Raw genomic sequence first — 12206 nt, forward strand, 5'->3', positions numbered from 1 at the left:
ACAGAAAGAGTCAGATTTCATATCAAGTATACAGTTTTTCTTCCAAGTTTCAACATGTTAAAAGAGATCATTTCCAGTTGAAAAAAGATGACAGACAATACAGGTCAAGAACACTTTTTCTGATATCCATAGTGTTTGTTTCATGTGGCCTTACCTATGTTAAGAAAATACTCCAAGATACTCCAAATATTCCGAGAGGTGAAGAACTTACAAAATGCATCTGAGACTTTCTGGTTAAGCACAGTGGCTGTCAAGTGTGGAGGGCTCTGTCAACAAGCATCTCCTGTTTGTACTACACATTTAACATTTTATTTGCATTTTATTTTTGGGGTTGGGGAGGGGGCATTGATCATTCTCAATCATGATGTGTCCCTGGCCAACAAGGAAGGAAATCAACATTGAAATTTCCCCTTTATGAATAAGCAGTCAACATGTCAATTATTTATCTTTCATATGATTTAATATATCAGCACTTAAATAATTCATCCTGCGCCACACCACGTCCTCCCTATGTCTCTCTTTCTCACACACACATCACACACTTGCACACACACTTTTTTTCAAATGCACAGGACAAAGAGTGAAATACCCACATGTACATTCACAACAAAATATGCACGAAAGACATTAAAAGGGAATTGCACTCAGAAATCCATTTGGTATGCCGTCTTACCCTCAGAATAAGTGGCATGGCCTTAAAAGAACATATGAAGTGCTGTAATTTGGATACAACTCCTTTAATCTTTTAAGAGAATTGAGGTGTCTTTTGAATTAGAGGTTACTGTGCAATAGTGACAAATGTATTATATTTATTAAGACACAATATTTGACTCATAATTGAAGGTTTTTCAACTGTCTTTTTTAAGTTTAATTCGACCTGTGGCCTCTGGGTTAAAAAAAAAAAAAAAAAAAGAAGATGACTAATCATTAGTCATTCCAAATAACTGAATGTGCAAATTTAAGCCATATTGAGGTGAAATTGTGTTTGAGCTTTTTTAAGGGTTGTCACCATGTTCCTGATGTAAGTGAAATGGTACCTTGTTTTGTGCTTAAAAAGGACAGAAATAATGACTCCAACAGTAAAAACATTGTTTTTCTATATGCCTAAAAATGGGGCATCCAGTTTCCTACATATATTTTAGAGTCTAACTTATTTTTTGTCACAGACACACACATCACAAAGGACTAATAATGATATGTGGGTATAGTCCAGCTGGCTGAGCATATTTACAGCACATCATACTAATACTTAAAAACAAATTATCCGAAAGTTGCAAAATGTGTATTTTGATGCGATAAATATGCTTTTCCTGTTAAATAAATTACCACCCAATATCCTGGCAGTTGTAGTCAACATGAAGGCCCTATCTAAGGCAAACACAATGCTAGTTTTGTGAGATATGAAGTCGTGTACTGCAGCTAATATAAATGGTTAACCTTTGCAGATCCAGGTGGGCAATATATAACCTCCCAAGACACTGGAACAAGTGGTTGGAGCCTAAAAAGACAAGATCGAAGTTTCAGGTAAAGAGAACGATCCGCTCAGTATCGCACCCAAAAGGAGTATTTGAATATATGTGTAGGTGTGGGTGTGCATGTTGGAAGGGGGGGTGGAGGGGTGGGAGCAGTATAACCAGTGAAGTCATTACTCCGCTTCATGTCTGTACAGCTCAGGAAAGCTGACTCCAGGTTCCCACCTTCCTCCTTCGGCACGCGCGCGCGCACTCGCTCGCTCGCTCGCTCCCTCGCTCCTGCAGCCCGCGGGGCCCTGGCTCGGTGGGAGGGCCGGGGATCACACCTCATTGAGAGAGGGATTTCGTCACCCAGCCAGGCTAAAGCCCCCGTTAACAGACCTGCTTATCCCCGCTGCTGCCGGGCTCCGCCGTTCCTCCGCTTGCCCATTGTTCTGGGGACGCACCAACATGCAATTAGCGTGGCAGCGTGTAATTAAGTCTCATACCGTAGCCTGTCATTATCACACGGCTACTGGCAGCCTTGCCGGGGGTTGGAGGAGATAGGTGCGCTTGGGCCCAGGCAGGACCTGAGAAGGGCCAGGGGGATGTAGGAACTGGGTAAATAAAGTGAGATGATCCACCCCCCCCCCCCCTCCCCTCCACCAACTCCTTCCAGCAAATCAGAAGCTCCGGCAGATACCATAAAACTTTTAAGTGGAAGCACTTGCTCGGCTGCGCTTTTCCTGCAGAAAGGGTTAATCACAATTCTGTTGCCACGGCCTCAGCCTGGCTGCTGAACTTAGCTCGCAGTGGCACTGCATACCAACAGAAATGCCTTGTACTCAAGCTGTTAGTGATGTAGCAGCTTTCATGTCCTAAAGCCTGACCTGATTCACGTTATTGACTCGGTTATAGCTTGAGAGGCCATGGGAGACTTCAGCCCTTCTGAGAGAACCGGTGCGGTCGAGCTGCTCCTTGCCAGTTCACAGGCAGAGCAGCACTTGTGATGCAGAGAAACTGGTGTAAGTCTATGAAGGCTTGTGACATCACTAACAGGCAAACAACGCACAGCCAGAGATGACACTTTCAACTCAACTGGTTGCTGTTTTATGTATTAAATGTGACCTCCGCTTCGATAAAGTTTTTTGTGAATAGGTGGAGAAAACACCAATGTGTGAACAATCATATTTGGCTGTTTATTTGGTGCAAACAGAAAAAGGGCAAGGCAGCAAATTACTCAATTTAAAAAGTAATACTGAAAATTAGGTTACTTTTTTTTTGCATTATTCAGAATTTGCTCTTAATTATAATTAATGATTTAAATACATATTTTTAAGAACCGCATAATAACTTTCAACTTGACCATTAACAATGACCAAAACCAGCTGCCACAGGCATATTGACACAAGAAACGTGCAGTAGTTTATTACCAAGAGAACAACTGTATGCCTACGTATTAAAATGGATATTCACAGTAAATTTGTGTAAAAGTTGCAGGAATACATCTCGTTACATGCTATAAAATTAAAAGTACACGACTACTAAACAAAAGGCGTGTATGATGTCATATTCTACTTCTTCAGATATGAAAAGTGAATAATCTCGATGCACCTTCTTTGGTAGACAACAAAACAAACAAAAAATAATAATACCAGCTGGACACAAAGGATGTTTCTATTGCACCTCTCCATGTTCCTTTGTACAAAAGGGTCATTTAATCGCATTCCCATTATATAGGCTAGATTGTGCACAACTGCTGTTTTTTTCTTTTTTTGCATGGGCCTATGTGTGCCTTAGTATCAACAATGAAAACAAGCACACAAAAATAACAGAATAATATCGCCAAGGCACACACCCGTTGCTACCAATATTAACTAGTGACATTTACGAATACACATACATGTTAAAATAATTATTTATCTATAGGTCCATTTTAAAATTCTGCATTAACCAATTCCTTGGAATATCCAAGGAACAGTTCGTCGAAAGGCGCTGCTGTTGAACACTTGTCTAAAAACGTAAAGCGAATTTAATTTACCAGTCCATGCTCTCTGATCAGAGGTCTCGACTCCGCGCCATAATTCATCCACGGTCACTGTCTTTTCAATCAATTTCGAGACGATAGCCTGTCTAAACGCCTTGCAAGTGACATTCGTATTCATCTATTTTTTAAGTTTCGCGTATTTTGATAGTATTTGAACATTGCAATATATTAATGTGCAGCTCCATGTCAATGTCACCTCCGACAAATAGCCTACACCAAACTCCAACTGTTCCTTTAAACATACCCCCATTTACTAGTGGTGAATGAAGTGTCGGTTTTCAGCACAAACTAACTCCTCCTCTGCATTCTAATCAAGCTTCCCTCTTCCTTCCACTTCAGCAAGCAAACTAACATATCTGCACATTCCTCGTCGACTGATGCGGAGAGAAAGACAGACCTACATTTATTCGAACCATGCATTATTTCCAATAGATAGGATATCCATTTTAAATCTGTCGGTGAACATGTGCTTGTCTGATGAACGCTAACTTTACTTCGGGGATTCGAATCATTCGAACACAAAACTTGCATAGGAACTCCCGTACAACAGACAGGAATCCGGTGGAAACTTGATCGCAGAAACTTTTTAATCTCCGGTGCGCGTTTTCAATGCATGCAGCTACGGCGCAGAACCTTTCAGAATTCGTTTTTAGTCTAACTTAGATCTCCTGTAGAGCGAGATCCAAACAGAGGCACATCTATGGATCTTAAGGGATGAATTTGCGATCGTTTATGAGTTTCGCTCGTTGTGGTTTGTTTTGCAGTTTGCTACCTCCGAAACTTGCAGGGAAGAAGATTGAGGCTGCATTATTCGAGACCCAGACGGAGCATAAACACAACTGCCAAGAGGACGGGCAGCGCGTACTTTACGAAGTTGCTATATTCGGTTAATGCTATATTTCACTCAGTATTTATTTGCAACAGAAAGGTATCTGGTGGATTAATGGGAAGTTTGTCATGTTTTAGCCGTGGAAAGTGGGAGATGTTTTTATTATGCGTTTTAAACTGAAGATCTGAAACCGTGGGAACGGACAAAAACTGTTTTGGGCTTATTCTAGTGTGAGCAAAGCGGACAGCACTATTTCCTTTAGTTGAACAGCAACAAACCAGTGGATTGTACAACACAGGCATTGGCTCGTTTTTTATTGTTTTCGAGGGAAATATAGTAGGATAATTTTACTTGCAAAATGCCACAACTTAACGGAGGCGGTGGAGATGACTTGGGGGCCAACGATGAAATGATCTCCTTCAAAGACGAAGGGGAACAAGAAGAAAAAATATCCGAAAACGTCTCAGCCGAGAGGGATTTGGACGATGTGAAATCCTCTTTAGTGAACGAGTCGGAAAACAACAGCAGTTCTTCTGATTCTGAGGTAAGAATCATTGGCATTGTAACATAATTTCATTTTTAATTGACATGGCATTTTTTTACTTATTCTAAAGGTGAAATTTTCATTTTAACAACGATATTCAAACTTTTATTTTCCATGCTCCTTTCTTATTTGCGTGTTATGCGTATCAGCAAGCAGAGAGGCGTCCCCAGCCAAGACCTGACTCAGAAAGTTACGAGAAAACCAGGGATTACTTTAGCGAAGGTAATATTTTTGTTTATTTCTTATTTGCTGCAGTTTTACCTTTCTCCTCACTGTTTGCCTTTGTTTCACTGTGTTGTTCCCTCTTTCCCCTTTGGTTCCCATGCCTTTCTCCCCGAAGCATTAAGAAGACAGCAAGATGGCTTTTTTAAGAGTCCCCATTATCCTGGTTATCCGTTTCTTATGATCCCAGATCTTACCAACCCCTACCTATCCAACGGGTCTCTTTCCCCCAGCGCCAGAACGGTGAGTGATATTTTATAAACCACACGCATATGCTGTCATCTTGACAGCTAATACAATCACACAGTGAGCTATATATTTACCTCCGCTGTCAAATACCCTACTCTGCAGGCACGCGCTAAAAAGTTGGCAGTGTAGCACCAGAGTAGAGCGCCATATTCCCTGTAAGTGGCCTCTTAAGGAGTAACCAGCCCTTTGTTCATTTCGGAATGTCTTTTTTTTCCCGAGGTAGCAGCCTGTTATGACACATCCATTATCATTCAAAGTTGTTGGAGATGATTTAAGTATTGTGGTTGGTCTGTTGCAGAGCGCCATTCGACTAAGAAAGGGTGGAAATTTGGTTTGCTATTAGCTTTGGTAGAGTTTAAAAACTTTACTCTATTTTTAATTCCCAAAGGGACGGAGTTCACGATTTGTTGAGACCTCATGCTTTTACACTTGAAGTATTCTGATTCCAAAGCATTGAAGATTTATATTTTTATTTATTGTTTGCATTACGGCATAACTGTGTAAATGCTTTGATTAATGCCAGTTATTGTGGACATTCAGTTAGGCATTGGGAATGGAACTGACAACATAACTAAATTATATAAATTAATTCCGTGAGTATATCAATAATTGAGCCGTTGTGTGACATACAGAGGGCATATACACACTATAATATTAATATCAGACTCCCGAGATTTGAGTCCCTGCCTTGTGTACACAATTAATTGCGTATTATGATAACAAGGGGGCCACTAACCCGACTATTTAGCTGGAAAGACGCCCAGATAAGACGGACATTATTAGGTTCAGCAGCAATGTCGTCTTTCAGTTCCCTCGTTTTGTCAGGTTTTATTATTCAATTTGAAAATTAGACTATTTCTAATATCTATGCCTGGCGCACATTGTGGTGTCCTTGCGGCCAGACTTCTCCGAAGTACAGGCGCATTTTCGTATTACTTGCAGCAACTACACAGCAGATTGTGAACAAATCTAACGAATTTGACCCGCAGAAGATGTGGTACAGGCATTTTTAAGGCAGCCAGGATTGTCATTATCCATGTAAAATTGTATGAAAGTTAATATCTCATGGTTTGCCTGAGATTTTTGAGTGGCAGATTAGGTTATTTGCATATGAGTGCCTTGTTTTTAATCATATTCTGACAAGCACACTTAGGGAGAAATAAAATACTGGCAACTATTTTCCTGTGTCAATAGGCTTGTGTAAATTATAAGTAGCTCCACTGCCCTAAGACTGTTGGAACGCACTTGAAATTAAGAGAAGACTGATAAGATATGATGCCTAAACGAGTGTGATGTGCTTTTGGAGATGGGATGATATTCTTGTCTATTTTAATGATCTGTATGTGACATCCTGAGTCAAAACATCTCGAAAAGAAAATCATGAATGTGGCCGATCCACAAAATGATCTAAAATGTGTTATTTTGATCTAAGTCCCTGCTAAGTAGAGAAGAGGAAATAATAATAAATGTTTTTTTTGTGTAGATTTTGGATAGTCTTGAATTAGTTGAGTGAAGTCCTTGTGGTAATTTTTAATAGCACAATAGGTCTAGAAACAGGGTGTAGATGGAACCACATAATTTGTTAAAGTTGAGATAAGATAATACTTCTGAAATTAATTAACGTTTCAATTTGTTGTTTGAAATAAAGAAGGCGCGTTACCAAAAAACAAAAAAACACTGAAATAAACTAAATAGTTTGATTTGCAGCAGAGAGACTTGTATTTTGCAAATGTTGGTCAGATTATTGTGTGCTGTGGTACAGAAATGTAAGCAACTGAGAAATATTTATTTGGATAAAAAGGGGCTTTAAAGCAGGGTTAGAAATATCTCAGAAATAGCATGCTTCTATTGTTTTTATTCTACTTGTTTCAGTCACAAGAAACAATTTTACCACCCCTGATGTTCTTTGTGATGAGTGTAGCTGTTTTTGCATGTTCATCATTGGAAAGGTTAACACCCCTTTTGAGCACACCTGTGAACTCTCTTAATGGGATTTAAAAAGGAGTGGATATGTGCTTACAACTGGCAAGGTAGAAGGAACCTTGATGCGAGATTCAGATTTCAGCGTTTACAGGGGAAAAAAACAGAGCCTTGTACAGTTGAAATGCCACTTTTAACAGAACTTTGTTACTTGCAAAAATAAATGTATTTGTGCTGATGTATGTTGGGTGGATCGAATGTTGTATTGGGTGAAAATGGCCAACAACATTAGTCCATCTTGCATTAAGAATCACTATTTTCATACAACTTAGGAACTTCTTTGTAATACTAGCTAATGGAATTATATTGTTTAGAGTCCATTTCCATTCCCCTGTCCCTCTCTTTCACCCCAAAAAGCAAGTGATTTGATTGGAACCAGCCAAGCGTTAGACTGAAAAGCAAATGAGACCAGAATGACCCCCCCCCCCCCCAACCTCTGCTTTTCTCTCTCCACTGGCCCAAACCAACTCGCTCTCTCTCCCTATACCCTCCATTCAATTAGAGAGGCGTTAGTCCACCATTGTTATTCTGAGCAGACGCTTGATGGCTTCATTGGAGGTCTCCATTGGGGCTCATTAACTTAATGGCCACTCTCTGCACACAAGGTGCATGCCAGTGTGGGGATCCCCTTTTGTTCGTTAAGCTATAGGTGTTTTGTGGGGATAGCCAATAAGCACACTGTAATTCCTTTAAGTAGCATGCTTGGATTTATGCACTCGCTTCATTTCAACTGTCTCAGGAGCTTTCGTACAAATGGATGTGTTTGGCATGTTCGTAGTTTTCACATAGCTATTGTAGAAGTGGCATCTCGAGTCACTTGCAGATAATTTGTAGATACAAATTTAGATTGCTGCACAGAATGTCTGCTAGAAGCCTTTCTCAGTCCTGTCACAGTGCTTTTCGTAAAAATTGCTATTATTTTTGTAGACTATAGTCTGTCCCTTTTAAATCTCTCTGGCTCTCTTTTTCTGTGTCATAATCGAAAGGTCAGTGTTATCAAAAACTCTTTTTTTCTGTGGCTGTCAGATTTGAGAGCCTCCTATTGCGGAGCTATTTGGAAGTCCCAAAACAAGTCCAGTTTCTTGTTGTAGGTCCTGCTGGAGGTACGCATGGAAAACATGATGGCGAATAGGACGACTGGGGATTTTTATCTTTGTGAGGCAAAGAACAACATTTCAGTGAACCCCACCGTGGTCCCATAGCCTTCCTCAGTGACCTCTCATATAGCTGGGTGGAGCAGAGATTTCTCTGCTCTAGCATTGTTTGGATTTGGTTTGAGTAAAATAAGTTACAAAACAAAGTCGAACCGTAGAAGAAGTGGAAAGGTGAAAATAGATTCAAATAAATAATGTTGTCGTCAGTCATATTAGGGTTGATAAAACTGGTCAGTCCAAAACCCTTTGGTCGAGAAAAGCTGATGCTGGGGAGGGAAAAAAAACAGGCAAATGATTGGATGGATTGCCTTGTTCTGTCAATCAGTGTGCCCTATTAAAAAAAATAAGTTAATAAAAAAGACCTTAGAAGGACAGCGGCTTACCACACACTCTGGTTATTTACAAAGTAAGTGCTCTTTAACTGTAGAGGTCTAATACTTGCCCAATCAGCAGATAGAGCTGAAAACCTTCACCCAAGGAAGAAAAAAAAACAAAGAATAAACTTGATAAAGATTCACTTATTTTTTTTATTCATTTTTTTTACTGAATATTTATTTTTTATGTAGGGCTTGTTTTAATAAGCTTCCCTTCTACAGTTATCTCCAGCGTAACTCCTGATCTCTCCATGAATCTAGCAAGCGAAGCCAAAAGGGCTGACTTTTATTAATGTGCTGCATGCTATGATTTACCCTGGGCTACATGTGCTGTACTGAGAGGATTTCTGTAAGGTTTTTCCCAGCTTGGAGAATGTCATGTGCTGGGGGGGTTGAATTAGATGGTGAACGAAACAATTTTGGTGGTCTTTGTTGGCCTAGTGGATATTAATCCACGAAACGGCCACATAACCTTACACAGTTGAGAATGGCTTGACTGTCGAGTTTGACAGTTTCTGTACAGAATATGAATGGGGGTTGGTTGGGGGGTGGAGTGGCGGGGGAGGGGGTTGCGAGGGGTTGCATTCTACACTGAAAGATCCAAAGGCATAAAAGTTGGGGCCCTCTGGCGTGATGCCGACTCCTTCTCAAGCAGTAAATTTTGTACCGTTAGCGAAGAAGAATGGTACTTATGTCGCGCAATAAACATTTCAGCTGCAGTGGAGGATAACCTTGGCATCCCAGGTTTGAATAGGTGAATTGTTTCGGTATTATTTTTTAAACTGTGTTCTGTTGCAATCCCCTTATGCATGTGTCCTTTCGGAGAAAACAAAGGAAAACCTACCAAACTTTGTCTTCCTCAGTGCACAATGGCCAAAAAATTTACAATAAAATTTTTCTGAAACTCCTTCACGAAGAAAAGAAAAATAAACTGTCCTGTTACAAACAAAATTGAAACAGGAAATGTTTAGAATACCTGTGGGCACAGAGTAAGGAATGTAAACACAATCTAGCTTTAAGTGTACTATGGGTCTGGGCTTTTTTCTCTTGTCAGTTTAATTAGTGCCCAGTAAAGTCTGTTTTTATAACATGATGGTGTCCGTATGCATTTTCCACTTTTTTTATTTTTTTAAAGCAAAGCATTCTGACAACGTCTAGAGATTCGGAAGTTTAGAAAAATATGTATGTCCGTGACATTGGAGGTTTACTAATTCATTGAAAGTGTGTGCGTATTTGTGCATGTCTGTCTGTGTCTGTGTGTGTGAGAGAGTGTGTGTGAGTGTGTGTGCGCGCAGACGGCAGTTTCCGCTCGAGATCCCGACTCTGTATTTTCCATGTAACTCTAACCTTGGCGTATGTCTGATTGTCAGTGAAAGAGATTAGTTTCTGCTCCCGGTGGAGCTTTATTAAGAGTCCCTAGGACCCTTCCGTTGACAACACCTTCTTCTGGCCTTTCATCAGCTGAGTAACAAACTAGAATCATGAAAGTAATATTGTGTGTTCACCAGAAGAGCGACAGCTTTCATTGTCGAGAGATTCTGCGGTTAATGATACCTGGGGCTTTTCCTTGAATGGCGTAAAAAAAAGCTGTGTTTCATTGCATTTTGTATTGTTGCCATTAAATCTGTATTGTTGTGTTTAACTGTACCTAACTGCAACACATTTAATTGTATCCTTAAATGGGCCAACTAAGAGTAAACAAGTATTCGCTGAACGAAATGTTGAGGGTCATTTGTGTTAGAGCAGCGATACACAACTTCATATTGCAGCTTGTAAAAGTTGCGTTTGCGTTTAATGAGGCGGTAACACCCACTTCAAGTTGAACTAACAAACAGCTCAGCAAAAGGAGTTCTTGTACAGAAAAAAAAGCATTTTGGGGGTGGGGAGGGGATTCCCATAATTCATTTAGGGCCTGCTCCGTGCTGAAATTCTTGGGTAATCCATCGAGAGTTCAAGAGGAACTTTTTTTCGTGTAGTCTTGGCTTTTGTGAGGACTGTTCACCAGGCTCTCATTGGCGGGATGAAGACTTAAGCCTTCCTTTTTAGCCTTGACTATGAAAGTGAACATCCCCCATTTGCCAAAGCGTTTGACTTGTCAGAGATGTCTAGAGGAATGGGGAGGTGATATCTGCCTGTTTAGAGATTGCAGATTTGGTGCGCTCGGTGATGATAGGTAACGCTAGTGTGTCTTTTTGAAATGATCAGGAAAGAATAGAATTCAAATAAGGCTATTTGAACACACTGTGTGCTTGTCTGTGGACATCCATTAAGTGATGAAAGAAGTGAACAGGTACAGTTCACCCGTGCTGCATTTTAATGTATGTGGCTTTTTTTAATGGGACCCTATCAAGAGAGCGGAGTTTTTGGTAAACTAGGATAGTAACTCCCTGCATTGTGCTGTGGGCCCAGGTAAGCTCTATAAACAGTGCTTTTAACGGGCACCCAAACAAGTAGACCTCACCCAAAATACCAATTAGAGCGCTGACTCCCAGAGCTAAGGTTGTGTAGAGGGCTGGGAATCTGCACAGGGACAAGGGGGAGATCACGCAACAGTGCTGTTGGAACACGTCAAGTCGTTACACATACGTGTGCGTCTGTCTGACGCTTAACTGTTTTTCCACTCTTTCTGCTGGGTTTCGGTATTTTAAGACTTTGGAGACAATGCAAAGTAAACAGTGGCATTGTCCTGCAGTATAAAAGGACCTCTCCTTGCGTAAACAAACAGTGGTCGGGAAAGCAGTCCTGTCAACAGGCAGAGCCTTTTCCATGCACTCAGCAGTCGGAGTAGGGATGGCAGGGAGGAGGGAGGGGGTGCTTGCAGAGCTCTCCCCCCCCTGCCACAGAAGGAACATTGTCCAGAGCTTTAATTTCAGCAACGGTACTGCTGTGCGAGACTGTGAAGGCAATCTGAAAGTCAGTGAGCGAATGTTTTCACAAACGACTTGTGTAAACGGGTTTTACATTTTAACCAAGTTTTAATATGTTATGAAAAGGATTTTTCTGTACGGGCAAACAAATCCATATTAATTTAGTTTATCCATTTGAAGTGTTTTTTTTTGCCCCACTAAGATTGCATTTTCAGGTTGGTCAAGGTCTAGTAACATCTGGATTGCAAATAGAATTGTGATAAGTTATACCGTACCCATTGTGAATGGAAGTGAAAAGTGAAAGGGAATGGCTAAAAAAAAAAGAGACGAGTACAAAACGCAAAACCAAAAGCTCTAATAAAATACTGGATCTTGGAGAGGTGTGCAAGGAATGCACTGTGCCAGTGCACACAGTGTGCTCTTTGTCCTGGAATAAAGCTCTGAAGGTTATTGTTGAGCAAAACCAAGTCTTGTTCCTTCGTCTTCGGT

The 12206-nt window shown here is 40.6% G+C and overlaps 1 protein-coding gene across 2 annotated transcripts in view; it reads left to right on the forward strand.

Moving 5' to 3' along the window:
* Positions 1 to 3777: 3777 nt before the first annotated feature.
* Positions 3778 to 12206, forward strand: part of tcf7l1b (transcription factor 7 like 1b) — a 45280-nt gene continuing 36851 nt past the window's right edge. Inside the window, exons 1-3 of one of the 2 annotated variants that reach the window (XM_035380010.1) lie at positions 3778 to 4871; positions 5021 to 5093; positions 5212 to 5336. In XM_035380010.1, coding sequence (XP_035235901.1) covers positions 4686 to 4871; positions 5021 to 5093; positions 5212 to 5336 — 384 coding nt within the window. In that variant the 5' untranslated portion in view covers positions 3778 to 4685. The remainder of the gene's footprint in view (positions 4872 to 5020; positions 5094 to 5211; positions 5337 to 12206) is intronic. The other variant, XM_035380009.1, reaches the window with a different exon arrangement.

The sequence above is a fragment of the Anguilla anguilla genome, chromosome 10 (assembly GCF_013347855.1).
Source record: "Anguilla anguilla isolate fAngAng1 chromosome 10, fAngAng1.pri, whole genome shotgun sequence".
Classification (NCBI taxonomy): domain Eukaryota; kingdom Metazoa; phylum Chordata; class Actinopteri; order Anguilliformes; family Anguillidae; genus Anguilla; species Anguilla anguilla.